The sequence below is a fragment of the Haplochromis burtoni genome, unplaced genomic scaffold (genome assembly GCF_018398535.1).
Source record: "Haplochromis burtoni strain Fernald_Lab_line unplaced genomic scaffold, NCSU_Asbu1 Contig_37, whole genome shotgun sequence".
Taxonomy (NCBI): Eukaryota; Metazoa; Chordata; class Actinopteri; order Cichliformes; family Cichlidae; genus Haplochromis; species Haplochromis burtoni.
This window is the reverse complement of record NW_024582398.1, coordinates 1,160,951-1,178,840: the sequence shown is the minus strand read 5'-3', so window position 1 is coordinate 1,178,840 and position 17,890 is coordinate 1,160,951. Positions and strand designations below refer to the sequence as shown.

At 41.5% G+C, this 17,890-nt stretch overlaps 1 protein-coding gene across 5 annotated transcripts in view; it reads left to right on the top strand.

Annotated features, from left to right (window-relative positions):
* Positions 1-17,890, top strand: part of LOC102310819 (zinc finger MIZ domain-containing protein 1) — a 109,201-nt gene that overhangs the window by 68,712 nt on the left and 22,599 nt on the right. For 3 of the 5 annotated variants that reach the window (XM_005919588.3, XM_005919586.3, XM_042219731.1), the window contains 3 exons: positions 1,308-1,427; positions 6,818-6,931; positions 10,360-10,465. In XM_005919588.3, the coding sequence (XP_005919650.1) occupies positions 1,359-1,427; positions 6,818-6,931; positions 10,360-10,465 (289 nt within the window). In that variant the 5' untranslated portion in view covers positions 1,308-1,358. Of the gene's footprint in view, positions 1-1,307; positions 1,428-6,817; positions 6,932-10,359; positions 10,466-15,164; positions 17,781-17,890 lie in introns of those variants that run through there. The other 2 variants (XM_005919589.3, XM_042219732.1) reach the window with 1 other exon arrangement.

The window sequence follows — 17,890 nt, the reverse complement described above, 5'->3', positions numbered from 1 at the left end:
GAGGAATGCACTAGTGTGCCCTTCTCTCCTCTCAAGTACAGGCATGAGCAGCTCCAATAGGTAGCATAAAAGCTCTTTAGCTGTCTAGTGGAGTAGATTACTGGCCCTGCCGTTAAATCCAGCTAGAGACCCCTAAGTGAGCATTATCAGTATGGTGCAGCATGCTGCCTCCTCTCTCTCCCGCTCTCCTTTTTTTTTTCCTCCCCTCGCTCCCTCATCTCTCAGGTACTTTGTACGGCGAAATTTCTCACTGTGTGATGGTAATGGAGAAGGATGGCGTGGAGAGGGAGGGGTCTGAAAGAGCGTTTGAGTGAGAGATGATGCACCGCAGGACGAGATGCCCCTGCAGTAGCGAGAAGGAAAGATTGAGACAGGATGAGATAAAGGGGGAGTGAGGCGGAGGAGAAGATGGAGGTTACACTTTTCACCACCCATAAACGAGCTTATTAATTCACTAAACCTTCCACTTCAAGGTGCAGGTCACTACGAGTTATGGCCGACAGCCTTGTGTAATATTTATTTGACACTGAATGCAACATTAAATCAAACCCCCTAGAGGCGAAATTGATAACCTTTAATGTAGCCGGTGATACTTTTTAACTTGTGATAATAGTATGTAGCATGTCAGCTCACAGCCACATTGTTTGCCTTCCATAAAATATTATTCTCTCTGCTAAAAGAAGAAGGTTTTCTATAAGCTGCTACTCCAAAATCAATAGTGCGCTGTAAGGGGTTTTGTTAGAGGAACTCTTATGTAGCTGGAGCGAGAAGGGAGGAGAAAGGGGAGTAAAATGTAGAGCAAGTCTGGGCCCAGGGTACAGATAATTGTTAACCAAAGATTACATAATGGCTAAGTAATGTAAACAGAGAACCACATGCCAAGTTAATGTTCTCACAGGCCAGGATGGAAGGGTTTCGTGCAGTTTTCTGAGGTAATGCTGACAGACTGAGGTGCTACGACTCAGTGTGTGTGTGTCCCTCTACCTCTGTTCATTTTCACCCCAAGGTGCTTTAAACACAGTCAGACATCCTGTCTACGTCCAGTGTGTCATTTCCAAAGGTGTATGGCACCGTTCGGGGCAACCGCCAGGGCTTGTTAAGGGTGTCACAGGAGCTGAGAGGAATGTCATCCTTTGGGCTCTCTGAGGTGCTTGTCACCTGCCAAATCAATATCTCCCTGCTCAGCTCACAGCACCCAGCACACACACACACAAACACACTATAACAGCAATATCCTGGTGGTGATGGAATTGGCAGCTTCACTTGGAAGAGGTGAGCCTTAACATTTGTCTGTGTTTGTGTTACAGAAGTCTCCAGTTTAATGGCTGGCAGGTAGAGGCCAAAGAGGGACAATCAACATGAACTCGATTCCGTCGATGGACAGACACATACAGCAGACCAATGACCGTCTGCAGTGTATCAAACAGGTGAGGAGGTGTTGAAGGTGTTGGCTCTCAGACATTAATATTATATTTCAATTAAAAAAACGAAATAAATAAACTGTGATGATGACAACGACAGCGATTAGCATCATCACAAGTTGATCTTTAATAACTTTTTCCAATAATTAAGCATCATTATTAATGTATTTGTTATTTTCTTAAATATAAAATGACAGATTTTAAATTATATACTGTAGGCTGTAACTTCATTTGCACATATGTGTGCTTGTGCTATATTTGTTAATGGTTAGTAAATCATCCAGTCGTTTTGTAAATGACTCAGTACTCATTACCAGGGCCTCGATTACAACCATTTAGTCCAGCGGTTGTAAAACTCTTAATTGTCGCACTAATGAAAATCTCACCCTGCACTCACACACACATAATTTTTACTGACTGCTAACAGTAAAAAAAGGATCCAAGTTGAATGTGAGCAAAATAAAGATCAACACAATAGCATCAGCAAACTCTTGTTTGTTTACTTCTCTAAAAAAAATCACAGCGGTGCCATGCCCCTGCAGTTTGAGAGCTTCTTATTCAGTCTGGTGTGTCAGAGACATACACATCTGTGCAATACTGTGACCTATTCCTTGATTTTGTGACAGGGCCCCTTTTTTTCTGTCTTTTTAAATGTGGGTTAATAAAGGGAAGGGGTGCATTGGAATCCAACATTTTTACTCCGTAGACCCAAAAAACTGCTAGTTGAGTATGAAAGTCTATGGTGGGTGAAACAGCACACAAGCAGCAGCCTCCAGGTTCACATTCATGTGATTTACAGCACATCTGTTTATATGCTTTTAAAAACAAGTGTTATACACATCTGTGAAAACTTTATAAACACACTGCACGGTATATTATAAACATTAGCTGCGGTTTTACAGATGAATTACATAAATGGTTTACAAAAGAATTATTAGCCAATAAGTAAACCTCCTGATTATCATCTTGTGGTCTGTTAACAGTAAAGTAGCTTTTTTAATTTGCCATTTATTAACACTGATTATGAAGTTTTATAGTTCATTTAAAGCCTTCAGGCATGTTCAGTAAGTTAGTATGGTACTGGACTTTTTGCTGCTACCGGTGGAAAAACACAAGCAGGGAAAAAAAACCCTCACCAGCCCTGTTCACCTTTCCAAGTACACACATGTAGTGAGTCACATCCACGGTGAGACTGCCTCTCTATCTTCCTGTTTGGCCACAGTTAAGTGACTAATCTGTTCAGCTCCTATTATCGGGACTCTGGTGTGACTCAGGTTACCGACTGGGGTCAAAGAGCAGAGGCTCCCCTCCCTCCCCCCGTCATCGCCCTGCTTTCTGCCTCCACCGCTGCTGACTCCCAGCGTGTCCTTTTGTTCTCCTCTCAGCACCATTTACTGCAGGACAAATCTTCGGCAGAATTAGGCAGGCATACTTGTGTAACCCCAGGCTACAGGGATCTTCCTTTGATCTCTTCTCTTAACTGCTGGTCCATTTTGTTTCTGGGCTCTGTGCTGCCAAAGTCCACCTCCTTGAAAAGTGCATCAGAAAGCCTTCAGGGGACAATGTATGGGGGCTTGCACTTAAATGCAAATGTGGACGTGGTAAACTGCTTTATCCCAGCTATCCAAAAATAAGGCAAGGTGAGGCGGATATACAAGGCAAGCATTTGGGGAGTAAAAAGAGCGAAGCTTCTCTATGTGTAGAAACAGGCCTTTTGTTCTTAAGTAATAAGGTACAGAGAAAAGGAGAGGTAAACACTCTCTGTCTTCAGTCTGGTTACCTTCTTCACAGCAGGCTATTAAATAATTCAATTTCCCCTCCTTTACTTGTAAGAGGAGAGAAAATTGATTCTATTAAAGCGCTGTATTACTAATAGCAGGTGAATTGGTCTGTAAAGGAAGTTGACAGAACTTGAAAGGGAACCTGTGTTTGTCTGAGAGTAGTTTACACAATCCCAAATGCTGTGGGGTTAAATGTATTGACCCCTCAAGTCAAAAATTTAAACAAATACATCCCAATGTTAGCACCCAGGAAAGCAGCACATGGGTAAACATGCCAATTAGAGAGATCCATGGCGTACAAGGAGGCCTTCAGTCCAACTAATAAATGGTTAAGCGCTGGGTCATTTCAAACCAACCAGTAAGAGCCAGCACCCTGCTAATAGAGGCAGCTTTGTGCCGCAGACAATCAGGGTTTGGAAGGCCCGCATAATAAATACCATTTATGTCCTGCCAATTAGACTAGCAGCGAGCCCATTCAGCCAACCGTCTATTCTCCTCCCCGCACACAAAGATGATCATCAGGGGAGATCAGAACAATTAACTCACTATCTTCTCCCCCTGCTCCCCATTGTCCAATATCCAAGCTATTAAAATAATTAAGGAAATATTGTAAACCAATCCAGCTGTTTGCTTTAATTGAAAGTGTGCACATGCTGAAATTTGGCATCTCGAAGGCAGTACCGACTTGGAGCAGGAATATAAATGAAGCCTCCTCCATTGTGTTGTTGTTTTCTGGGAGATGTGACATGTCTCTCTGAGTACTCCCAGCCAGTGCAGCGGACAGGGGAACAAATTGATTTTGTTGCTCAAATGATAAATTACTGCTGAGCGCGATGATAAAGTGGAGGAAATTGGAATCCGTCAACCTGATTGAATCACGGGTTGAAAGTTAAATCAGAAAATCATTACTGTGGTAATTTTTAAATTACTGTCTTGTTGTAAAATTGCAATAATATGATTTTTAAACAAACTCGACCAAACACTTGGGGGATTTTTTTGTTTCTTTCGTTCTTTTTTTTGCCACATTGCGCTAAATCTGACTTTAAAATGAGTGACTTTGTTTTGGTTTCAGGTTATGCAGTTAATGGGAAAGATAAGGGACTAATTAATAGGTTGGCAGACAGAAATTTGCTCAGCAAGACTGAATATTTGTTTTGGTTATTATTTATTAAGGAGAATTTAAGAAAACAGCTTCCAGATGTGAGAATTTGCCTGTTTCGGGTCTTGTGGTTACAAAGACAAAATGCTTGAGATGTTGGTACAATATAACCCTAGTATATAAATATATATATCTGTATTTATTCAAAAGTGATACAGAAAAACAAATGTTCGCCTGTTTAACCTCCAAACAGACAAGTATGCTTAAAAAGTGATTTATAAAAACAGTTATCTGATTTTTCCCCCAACACGTTTTTTCTCAGAGCCTGTTTGTTTTCCTCCTGCATCTCAGAACTGCACCATTGCGAGCACTTTGGGGAAGATGGCTTGCCTGATAATGTTGGTATCTATTTCAGAGACAGTATTTTCCTCTCACGGTGGGGAAGCCAGTTTTCTGTCAGACTCTCCTTTCGCTGATACATACAGGGGTTCGCCAGAAACTATGAACCATCCTCTCGCCGCAGGAACACTTCCTCACATTCTTAGCGGCGATATTTCAAGACAAACTGGAGGACTGTCCTCTTTGCACCGCTCCTACACTGCTTGTGCAGCTGTTTCTGTCTGCCGCTGTGTTCTTTCCAGTGTTAATTGTCTCCATTAACGTGTTTTCAGTGCTCTGGGGGTGTCGATGAATGTAGAGCAACAACAGCAGCAAACTAAGAACTGTGATTCTGAATGGAAAGAGTCTTTGCCCGATCACTTCTGATACATAAATGAAGTTATATCCAGATCCAGTTGTGTCAGAAGAAAAAAGCTATGTTCTCAGGACTCTGCAAGTGCCGTCTCTCTTTGTTTCCCTTGAACTGAACCGAGCATTAACAAGAGTGTACGTGTTGGAGGATCATTCTTACCCAGGGGACGGGGATAGGAGAGTGTGAGAGGGTCTCTTGGCCACTAGTTTAGGTTTGATTGGTGGGTTTTGGCCAGAGAAAGGGGAACATCTGTGGCGTGGTAGTGCCAAGCTCTCCGTGTGACAGCCACACTGGTGGGACCAATTGTTCTGAGTGCAAAGAACAGTAATCACTTCAAGCCCAAGTGGTGGTGTGTATTTTTTTTCTTCCCTCTACATATTCTCCCTCCCTCCCCCTTTTCTCCCTTTTTCCATCCTTGGTGCACTGATTGCGTGTGTTGTCTAGCTTCCAGACTCATCTAAATTTAGCATCTGGGGATGTGTGTGCTTCTCCAGGAGACTTTTTATCCACCAGTAGAATTTGAATGCTCTGCTACCCCACCACATCTCCTTTTAGTCTCCCCCAACAAAGACATATCACAAGAGTGGGGAACGGTCTTGGACAGAGTATGAAATAAACAAGACTGGTTTCATCCACTGCTTGTCAAACACCAGCTTTGTAAATTGATATGAAAGCAGCCTTATCAAATCCTAACCTCTGCTGCCCCCTAAAGAGCAAGCAAGAAAAAAGCACTGCACAGCAGTGACTGTACCCCTGTCACTTCCTCTTCTTCTTCTCTCTCTGACAGTGAAATCAAAGCACGCCGACGTATTAGGAAGGCAGCCATTCACTTTAAGCTGACAAACCGCTCTATTTACCTTTGATGCCATGGAGTGGGAGTCCATTTGTTCCTGTTTTGTACAAGTGCACTACAAAAGCTTGTGTGCATAATCTTTCCAAAGGCAACAGATTACAGCAGAGTGGTGGTGGTGGTGCATCTGCTCTGCTATGTATAAAGTGATTTGTATTGTGGTTCGAAAGCTTTTAGAGGAGAAATGACCAACAGTAAGGTTGATACGGAGACCCAGAGAGGTCCTTTTTCAGTTTTCTGTGCTGCTCTACAGCAATACAGACAATGCAGGTTAGTGCTGGCTGCAGGAGGGGAACGAATGCCATAAAAGGGTGTCCGTAGGTCAAGGAGTTTGTTGTCAGATAAAGTCAGAGAACAGCCAAGGGTTGGCTACTGAAATAAGGGCTTCCTCGTGGATTCATGCAGCCATACAAGGAAGATTTATTGCAACAGAAACCTGAGATAGTAGCTGAGTGGAACTGGGACATACTATCAGCCTAGAGCGGTCATATTTTAACCCATTTAAAATAATTAATCCAAAGCATCATAAGCAAAATTTCAGAACATTTGGTCATAAAAATGCTGTTGTCATTTGCTCATAATTAAAAGTTAAATATTAAAAGCTGGTTAGATTTTTTTTTTCAGAGCAGGTGGGAAAACATGTAACTACACACATTTTAGATGAGCAAATGCTTTTATTGAATTCTAATAAGATAATACATTTTATTAATGACTAAATGAACATAGAGGACAGCACAAATTAATTACAATTTTTTATTGTCATGCCTCTATTTCAAGCATAACATCTTATTTGTTTTATTGTTTTGTTTAATGCTTATTACTTACAGCAGTTACCTGTTATCTGTCCCATTTTCTTAAAGTATTGGAATATTACTGGAATCACATTGATTTCCATCTTTCTCCTCTTCTGCATAGCACCTACAAAATCCAGCAAATTTCCAAACAGCAGCCACAGAGCTGCTGGACTGGTGTGGTGACCCCAGAGCCTTCCAGCGCCCCTTCGAGCAAAGCCTGATGGGATGCCTAACGGTAAGTCACCAGTCGTGAGCACCTTCCATAATCTCATGTTCAGAGTTTCAAGAATGAGCCGCTTGAACAACTGCTGCACTCTTTCCATAACCTCCTCAGGGATGCAAGAATACTCATGTTTAGCCTGGTGATCATCCGTGAGGTCACTGAAAATGTAAAATGTGTTTAACCTTGTAGAAACTGCTCCCATTTAGCCACCTTTCTGTTGCTTTAGTTCCAGCCTTTGATATAAAATCCACAAGGTCAAAAACATTCTCAAACCACAAAGCAATCAGCTCTCAATCTTCTCAGTCTTCTGTGTCTTTACCAAATGCCTATGGATTTTTGATTGATTGAATAATTACTGTCCTATGACATCTGAAATTAAGGCTTCTGGAGAAAACATTTAGCCCAAAGTAGTCAAGGTTTGTATATTTTCAACTAAATTTAATCAGACACAGCCAATATGTCAAGAGCTAAGTTCTTAACCCTGACTGAATATTGTTTATACTAGTGAGTTTAATGTTCACTTAATAAAATGCTCCACTGGGAATAATAGCTTAATCTTGAATTGGAAGTTAGCAATTAATTTTTTGAACAACTACATAGTCGTTTATTGCTATGACCCTTAGCCAGTTAGCAAGTGTAGCTCTATATGATAATGGTAAACTGACATAGTAGACTAATTTCTCTTGAAAAATTGTCCATTTAGCTATATGTGGTGTTTATTTGTTTTTGTTTTGTTTTGCATTACATATAGAATTTGAAAGATAAACTTAACACACTGCTTACACAGCCTGTTTACTTTGTAATATGCGGCACTTATCTATGCTAGCTTAGATGTGTGAGGAACAACTACCAGAGCTAACGCTATATATACATATATATATGAACCATATGAGGCAAATGCGTAGGCAGATTTGTGCTATGTGAAATTTCACTTGAAAGTTTTTGTTTTTATCACATTTTGCCACCATTAAAACCAGTATAATTATAGCTGTCCATGCCACGTTTTAACCAACATTCACCATTGACTATTACAAAAACCTTTAATGCTCAGAGCTGATGCACTGACTCCATATTTAGCTAATCAAGTACCAAGAGAAAGAACAGCCAAAAGAACAGTGAATAGACAGTGGGTGTGTCAATCACCTGTCACAGTGGGCCTGACTGTGCTTTAACATGCTGCCTCCAGCATTACATAACAGACACACCTGTTAGGTGTAATTTGTATCCCCATCAAGCGAGCTCGGCTGCAGCAGGTGAAGAAGCCCGAGAGGTTTGTGCTTGTGGACCTCAGCGAAACTACTGTGACACGTCCCTCCATTCAAGCGATTGTGTTCCTGCTTTAATGTGCAGCAGCAGGTGCCTTCTCCTCCATTTCGCCACTTCAATTTGTTTCCCGCCGTGAAAATCTCAGAGCTTTTCCTTTTAGTTTATAGGTTGTGTAAACCTGGGTGTGAACCACACTGGGAGGAAGCACAGTGAATCTGATGTGATTGTGAAATTACCTGGTCACAGACTTTAATGGTAAACACTTTACAGTTTTGCCTGCATGCTTGCACTTAAACACTGGTGATAACATTTGTAGAAATTTGCTGCTGTACCAGTGAGAAAAAAAAACCCAGGAAATTACAGGACTTAAAAAAAAAAAAAGACTTAATAAGGTAAGTAATACAGTATTCAAAACAGGAGATGGGTACTCAAAACTAGTCTTTTAATTCATCTCAATGTAAGAGTTAATAAGGCTTTTTATGTTTAATTATGACCGGAGCTTCTGTTGGATGTTGAATTGCTTTTTCTTGAAAAAAAAAAAACCCAAATCAATTAAGCTATCATGTTATAACTCTAAAATTGTATTTTTAATGACAATATATAGCATTCATGTATGACGCAGTATTGATTTTTTTAAGCTTGTTTCAAGTTGATTAATCTCCAAAATATTTAAGAGGGGAAAAAAACAAGCAAATTTAACAAAAAGATTCATTTTATCGAGCTTGAAACTACAGAAAAATGTACAGCTGAGTAGCAATTCCCTGCTTTCAAGCCTTGCAGTGCCTGCTTAGATGATTGCCTTATGGTAGACAGTTCACCACAACTCCTCTGACTGTGTACAATTAAAGTCCTGAAATTAGAACTGTAACTTCTTACACTAAAAATACCATTTAAATGTCCCTCGCAAGTTTAGATTCTAATTAGGCAGCCTGTACTCTATATTTCTTCTTCTTAATGGGGGATTCCCATAAATAAAGGCCAGATATACATAATCTGTTTTGGTGTCACGTCCAGACTATACTTACAGAAGATAATGATACGGTCCCAGCAGCAGTGCTACCTCAGGGCTTGTACTGAAGTTTGGCGTGTGACAGCGGGATCGCTGCTATGAAAAGCCAGGCAGCGAGGGGAATCTAGTGGGGCCCATTGGTCCACACAGACCTTAGTATGTCCTAAAGGTCTAAACGATTTGAGTGGCTCTTTTTGAGCTGATAATGATGACAGCAAATCAAAGCAACATGTGGGATGTAAGGGTGATTTACACGGCCTCCTGTGGCATGTTGATGCTTCCCCTTAATGTTTCCTCTCAGTGGGCATCTCTGGACTGGAGGCAGTATTTTTTTCCTCATCTTGCTGTCCACTTACTCATATGGAACTGATAAACTTGTAATGAGGTTGTCCTTTAACAGTCAGATTGTGGGAAAAGTCGTCATGTGGTGGATTTAACTACCCAGCACAGATCTGTATTGAGTAGATACGGATGCAGTCGTACAGCTTTGCGAGTGTCTGTCATTAGTTTGCAGGATTTTCAAGATTCAATTGTGGAAATTTTAGGAGAAGGAACGAAAGAACTGAGCAGATTATGATGGCGATCTGCAATATTTATCATGAAAACAAAGCTTGTTGCCATCAGCTGCTGCACTGGAGTGAGTAAAAGGAGGCGTGTGCATGAGGCCGTGATGCTCTCTCTGTATGTGGATGTCAAAGCAAATGGCGCTGCAGATGGTAAATCAAAAATGTAAACATTTTCTGTTTGGAAAATAAGCACATTAGAATGTTTGTGTGGGCTTGGAACAAGTGAGGAAATTTCTCATAGTTGCCCCCACTGTTATTCAGCTGGCCTTTTTAGGAACTCCCTGCTAGAGACAAAGGGAAATATTGAGTTTATGCAAATTTCCCAAAATCTGCTCTTAAAATGTTGTTTGTGAGCTGGAAATATAATGAAACAGCCTGCAGAAACACCTTTCTGCAGTAATGTCCCTATTCAGCACTGTATGCTGACCTCTGCTCTCTTCTGTTGACCTATATGTAGGTGTAAGCTATCATAATGCTTAGAAAGTGAAGTTTTCTGAGAAATAAAAGAGGTTTAGACTTGGTGTCGTTCAGCTTTTTCTTCAGAGAAAACATACCTCAGGCCATACTGACTCTGTGCTGCATGCTGTTATTGTTTTCAGGTGGTTAGCCGCGTAGCAGCGCAGCAGGGCTTTGACTTGGACCTGGGCTATCGGCTCCTGGCTGTGTGCGCTGCCAACAGGGACAAGTTCACTCCAAAATCAGCAGGTAAGACCGGAGTTTTCTCAACCGCCGTCTCAGGCCATCTGGCCATGCTGGCCCGCTCAAGTTTATTTCTGCATTCTTTGCCGCTTTTCCTCCACTTATTGCTTCTAGATTAGATCCCCTCACAGATGTATGAGCACTGATCTTTTTATATTCATTCCTTTAACTCTTGACTATTTATGACTTTTAAGATTAAACAAGACCAACAGTTCAATATTCAATATAAAGAGCAATCCAAGAAAATCCCTTCATAGCTTTAGTCCAGGTTCAACTGAACATTACCCTTTAATATCTACTTGACCTCTTTTCTTTGAACGTGTTCACAACATTGGGAACTACAACTCAATTTGTTACCTTTTCTGGGGTTTTAGATAAAGTGCGTACAGCAGAATATTCCATTTGTCACATGCGACAAGAACTACTGTATCAGTGATGACGAGTTCCTGTTTTCATACGCCTCTATCATCCCGGTCCTGTGATGGATTATTGGAGCAGATGCAGACTGCTAAATGTTGTTATCGAGCTGGCAAAAGCATGCTGAAGCACAATGAGAATGAAGACGCATAGGCTGTCAGCAGCTCAGAGGAGATAACAGAAATATTTTTGTGCTGTTTTACAGTTTGTGATTTGTGGTTTCCACCTGTCTTGGGTTACGGGGAAAGCTGGGTCGTGCATTTGCTTCTGTGTGCTCGGCCGCTACACTGAGCCCTCTTAAGTGTGCCAGGACATGAAAGTCAGAGGCACATATTGTTTGAATTTTCACTCATGTTTGCCTTTTTTCTATTATAAGAGGCTTCAAATCATGCAATGTCACTATTATGTCGGCATGGGTGGGGAATCCTTCCCTGCCTGCAGTTAACTCACATCGCCAAATGTTCTAATTCTACTTAATGCTAAATCAAATCTCAGGGCCTACTTTATGGGCTTAGATAAAATTGCCAATTGATTCTCTGTCTGAATAATTTCCTGCAACAGTAGTCATTTGGAAAGCAGCAAGTTCTCGAGTCTAGGCAGCATCCCAAAGTACATTTCATGGACAATTATGTACCTGTAAATGCATGAATATTTCCAGAGGAGAGGCCTGCAGAGAGGTAGAGAGAGCAGTGGAAACCAATGCAGAGGCATTCTCCTGCAAAGCTCCCAGGTCCTTTAGAGAGGAGGCCTGAATCAAGGAGGGTGTTAAAGTGGAGAGAATACCGTATCTGGCAGCCAGGGGAGATAGCTCTTAAAAGACACTCCCACGGGGCCCCAGGGAGGACCTGCTCCCCGACATCCTGCAGCGGTGTTGCTGAGCGAAAAACGAAGGGAGTAAGTCACATGACGGGGGCCAGAGTGGCAACAGGAGGGTCAGCCATACAAGACCAAAGACAGACAAGTTAGTGTAGGCAGAGGAGACTTTGGGAAGCCTTGAACAGCTGAGAACAAATCTGAAAAGATTTTATGTGTTGAGAGGATATGAGGAAGAGCTGAAATGAATATAGTCTCCTGTGTTTTTGCAGAATTGTGTCCCTGGAGGTGAATGTTCATTTTGTACTGAGGGTGCTTTATAAATTCTCTGCACTGTTTTTTTTTTTTATATATATATACAAAACAACCTGTCTACACCAAGCCCCGAGAGCTTTCAAGGAATATCCTGTAACTGCTGGCCTGCTCAGTCTCATCATGCATTTTGTAATCTGCTCTGAAATGTCTCCGTTAAAAGTGGGCGAAAAACACGATTTTTGGTGGTTACGAGCTGGGCTGTTTGCCTCAGAAAACATCAGGTCAGCGGATGAGTGCTAATAAGTAAATCAGATTTGGCATCCCGTTTTAACCAGACCTAACTTGTCTTGGCTCTGACGCACGGCGCGGTCAAGCTATTACATTTCTGTTATGTCATCTAAAATTCCTCTCCTGAACATGTTCGAAAATTGAGCGGAAGGGGAGGCTGAGCTGATTTCAGCAGTAGGAAATCAATGTTCACAGTCAGCTTACAGCTGAAATAGGTTGTAGCTTTGACAAATTGATTAATCATGAAATGCCTCCAACAATTTAAGGCATTAGTTTGTTCTTTTTTTTCCATCTAAGGAAAAAAAAAGCTTAGGAAGGCAAAGCGCTAAAGAAATAGACCTTTATCTTCATGGCACCTGAGCAAAACTTAGCTATAATATCCTATTGATTTCAAAATGTAGCTGTATAAGAAGTTTAGACAATGTTTGTTAGATATTGTAAAACTATCCAGCAGACTGGAATTGGAAAACCCATCATGCAGTGTGATTTTTGTGAGTTGATCTCTGTAATGGATGGACTCAGGGGGGTTGTCCGGTTGTAGTTCTTTTCCCTTTGTGGCCCACAGTGTTGGAACAGATCTGGGGGAGGGGCGTCTGTCTGCTAGTAGTGACCTCTTTGTCAATGGGATTAGCCTGCTCTATTAATCTGTGATTACTCGGACTGTCTTACTGCAGGGCAAAGCGATGCACGTGGAGCTCTGAGGACTTCAAAGCAAAGACATCACTTGCTCAGTCTGCAAAAACTCATCAGGGCCTCACCTCTCCCCTTCTCCATCCACAGGGTACATTACAAGCCCCGTTAGGCCTGTTTCATCAGCGTCACCGGCGGTTCATTCCGGTTCGAGAGCCTCTGCAAAATGCTTAATGACGATTTTTCCTGCAAGAGAGACAGAGTGGCACATTCCCAATCGTTTGCGCTTCAGCAAACTTTGGGAATTCCTCAGCTCTAAAGAGTGAAAGGAGGTTCCAGCTGAAGTTTTTCAGCCCCTGAAGCTTTTCATTCTCTCATGTAACAAACGCCTGGTGAACTAGCTATTCAGCAGATAATTAGTTGGGCTTGTTACACTCATTTATACACCTTTTTGCCAGGCTGTTTTTCAAGTACGATCAGTAGACATTGCTGGTTTTAGTTATTAGTGTCAGCTTGATATAGAAAAAAATATCCAAGCAATTTTTGCTTTTGTTTCATCGTGTTTAAAATCAAAAGGTGGTTTCCCAGTTTTTTAATCGGTTCAAGCATAAACAAGCAGGAGACAGTGTAGGAGGGGTGTTGGGTTTGTTTGCTAAAGACAAGGAAATGTGGCCACGTGGGTAACACTGTAGAAAAGTCAAAGCTCTGTTTACATTTTCTATCACAATTTGTAAGTCAAGTCAGTTTTATAGGAAATAATGTAAACTTGGCTTGAAAAAGCAAAAACCTTCAAGTCAAATGAGTTCAAAAGTTTGCAAGTCTTGCCCCCCAAAGCTCTGTTGCAAGAGTTAAATGAAAAGCGGAGGATAATACTGATGCAAGGAATGTAACTTATTTCAAGTGAACTTTGTTTTTTAAATGGAAATTCCCCTGAATGGGATATTCTTTTCAAAGAACAAAGATGAAGATAGACAAAGCTAAGGTTAAAATGAACATGTCTAAGACTTGGTTGAATTCCTTTGTATTCTTGGGTGCATGTGTAAATTTCCTTTAAAACTGTCGTTTCAAGTGCTGATCATTCAGCGGCTTATGCCTTCCAGTTAAGTGGTGCTTAAGATGAGGTCAGATATGTTGTTGGTGAGCTGTGGAAAGGTCTCAGTTTCTACACATAATAGAGAAGTTGAATATACACATGCCTTTCTGCAGGGCTATAATTTCTACTCTTGGAGCTTTCCACACCAAAATATTTTTTTCTGTCTCCTTTCGCTCAACGGGTTTCAACATATAGTTTAGCTGTGGCTTTTCCTAAATGGAGATTAACACAGAAGGCTAAAAACATTGTTGGTGACCTTGTATGACTCAGAGGTTAATGGGTTAAATGAATCCAACCAAGTAACCAACAATCTATCCAATTAAGATCACTGGTTGGCAGCACGGTGGCACGGTGGTTAGAACTATTGCCGCACAGCAAGAAGGTCCTGAGTTCAATTCCACCACAACAGGCCGTGGTCTTTCTGTGTGGAGTTTGCATCTTCTCCCTGTGTTTGCGTGGGTTCCCTCCAGGTACTCTGGCTTCCTCCCACCGTCCAAAGACATGCAGTTTGTGGGGATAGGTTAATTGATTAATCCAAATTGCACACGAATGGTTGTCTGTCCCTGTGACAGAATGGCGACCTGTCCAGGGTGTACCCCGCCTCTTGCTCTATGACAGCTGGGATAGGCTCCAGAAAAAATAGACCCTGAAAAAGGATAAGTGGATGGATGGTTAATCAAACTGAGATGTCAATTCAAGAAACAATTGGTGGCTTTATTTCAGGGTCTTGGTGGAGCTAAAAAGCTGCTTAAATGAGCTTCTGCAAAAAATAAAAAATGTTTTTCATTATTACAAATATGAATAATATCTTGATAATAAATATGATTTCAAATAATTCAATTCAATTCAACTTTATTTATCTTGCGCCAAATCACAACAAAAGTCACCTCAGGGCGCTTCATAGGTACAGAAAAAAACTCAACAATCATATGACCCCCTATGAGCAAGCACTTTGGCGACAGTGGGAAGGAAAAACTCCCTTTTAACAGGAAGAAACCTCCGGCAGAACCAGGCTCAGGGAGGGGCGGGGACCTCCTGCGACCGGTTGGGGTGAGAGAAGCAAAACAGGATAAAGACATGCTGTGGAAGAGAGACCGAGGTTAATAACAGATATGATTCAATGCAGAGAGGTCTATTAACACATAGTGAGTAAAGAAGGTGACTGGAAAGGAAAAACTCAATGCATCATGGGAATCCCTACGTCTATTGCAGCATAACTAAGGGAGGATTCAGGGTCACCTGGTCCAGCCCTAACTATATGCTTTACCAAAGAGGAAAGTTTTAAATAACACTTATATACTTTAATTTTTCTTAAAAGAAATCTGATTCTGCCGTTGAAATGACAGGAGCCTGCTAATACTTGCTGAATATTTGCTTGACGATACATGCGCTGTCAGTGGCACGAGTTTTCAAACAATAACAATTGTTAGAAGCATGTTTCATGAATGAAGTTGTGCTGCGTTCTTTTTCATTTGGAAGTCAGATCTTGGCACTGGTGGTGATTTCGTACCCAGGGTAACAGTGTGCCAGTAATAGAAGTTGGAAAATGGGTTTTGTTTTTCTCTCTATCAAGGTAGAGCCATCACTACCATTACCTGAGGGACCCGTGTGCTACAAAGCTGGACTAATGGGTTAGCAAGCTATGGTGACCTTAAAGTCAGAGTTTTCTGTGCCAGAAAAGTGGCTCTTTCTCTCTCTTTTTTTTTTTTACCTGGCTAACTTATGCTGAGCATAGGCTGGAAGAACCACATTTTTACTAATTGTATTATTTTCAGCACGTTATAAGTGCAATGGAGTCACTAGAACTATAGATTTTCTGCAGAGGGAATACATTTTAAATGCACAACTTGATTAACCCGTACCTTAGTGAAAGTAAAGAATGATGCTCAGCACTGGAGTTTGTATGTGTTCACTTGGTGACATAGAAAATGTATAGATGTTGTTTACACTTGGTTCTAATCTGCTGCTAAGTCTACTTCACACTGCTGAAATTACAGGCACTAGAACGCATATTAAATAACTCAATTTAATCAATATGTTAAATTTCACTTTGATCTGATGACAATCTAAAGAGTTCCACATCTCCTTAAGTAGCCTATGAGACAGTAACTGTTTCTAATGTTTAAATATGTGAAGAAATCTGTCCAGTCGAAAGTTTCAGAGCTCTAATGTGCAGCCTTCACAGTAGAAATGAACAGCAGCACAGAGAGTGCACTCAGCGTTAAAATAACTATATTAACTGAAATTAAAATGTTTATTTTACTGCTCTGTGCACTAAATTCCATGATTAACGACTTTCTGCTGCGTTTATCTCATATTATTTGCATCAGCATTGCGTTTTACTGTTACATTTTTTAATGATTTGGAGGACACAGCACTCATAGGCATTATTCTGTGCAGAAGAAGAGTCACATGATGCATGACATACCCCTTTTTTATGTAAGCGTGCACAGATCCTGAAGCAGGTAGCACTGATAAACACTATTGTGATACCTAGTCTTAAACCCATTATTGTTATCATTCTCAAGCAAGCTAACATAAACATAAAGAAAGCCAAATACAGATTCGGGGAACCACATTAGGGGAACTTTTGGGTAAAATAAGGGAGATGGATATGAAAACAGACTTTGGCTCCAGTTATTGTGGTATTTTAAAGATGAGTTTTAAAGGCCTGGTTACAGAATCACTAAATCCACACTGTATCCACTTTGGACAATCTGTGTGTGGGGTTTTTGTACTTTGTAATCACTTAGACGTGAAAGTCTTCCAGCCAACCGTGATTGATGTGTTAACTTGCAGCAGGGGTGCTGGGCTGTAAGTCACCCGCCGTGCACTTAGCTGATAGTAAATACCAGGAGAGCAAATACAGACAGGAGAGACTAGAGATAAGAGCTGTTGAGCTTGTCTGTCCTTCCTCCTTTGTAGTTGTTGCAGTTATTATGTCTGTGGCAGCAGGAGGTGTAGCATCTTCAGCTATGCCCCATATGGCTCAGTAATTTACTGTACAAGAAAACTGGTTGTTTGCATACTAAAATTGATTTACATTGTACCTTATGTCTCTAATTAAATGCTTATTGCAATTTTTTTTTTTAGCAAGAGATCAGTTTCATTAATTTGACACCCGATTTGACTCGCTTGTGGTGAGTGCAAGTACTTTTATTAGCGGATGACAATGGAAGCCCCTGCGCTGCCTCAGGTGGCTTGTGTACTCACAGTTTACATGTTTTATAAGTGTGTAATTATTTATCCAAAAGCTTACCCGGGCTCATGTGTGCTGAAAGACAAATGTGGTCTAATTGGCCCCTCCCTCGCTGATACCAACCCTCTGCGCATCAGGAAGCCACAACGCCCAGCCTCCTCCCCCCCTCCTCTTCCATGCCCCTTAATTACAATGACTAGTTTGATGGATTAAGTCGACTGTATTGCAAAGAGAAGGTTCGAGGGCTGAAACCGCAGATTCGTGTACCTGCCTGAACCGTTTCTGACGGGGCCCGCAGTGTTTCTCCACTGCAACAAATGTTGCTTTAAATGAATTGATTGAGGCTTCTTTTACTCGTTGCTCTGGACTCAGGCCAAGATACAGGCTGTCTAGCACATTAGGCACCACCCCCCTTTGCAAGTTTGAAATGTGAGCTGCCTGCATTTTTTTCCCCTCTCCTCTCCTCTCCTCCCCTCCCTCTCTCTCTCTCTCTCCCTCTCTCTCTCCCTCTCCCTTCTGGCGAAGTGGCTGTGGCTGCTTCTGTGTGATGTGTGTATTGGGAGAGCAAGCAATGGATCACTAGACAGAAAAAGAAGATACATCAATAACAGCTGCATACATCCGAGGTGAGGAGATAAGCATTTGGTTCTCTCTCTCCCTCTCTGCCTGTCCTCCCACCCTCTCTCTCAAGCTCTCTGTCCCCCCCACCCACCACCACCACCATCACCCCTTCCCC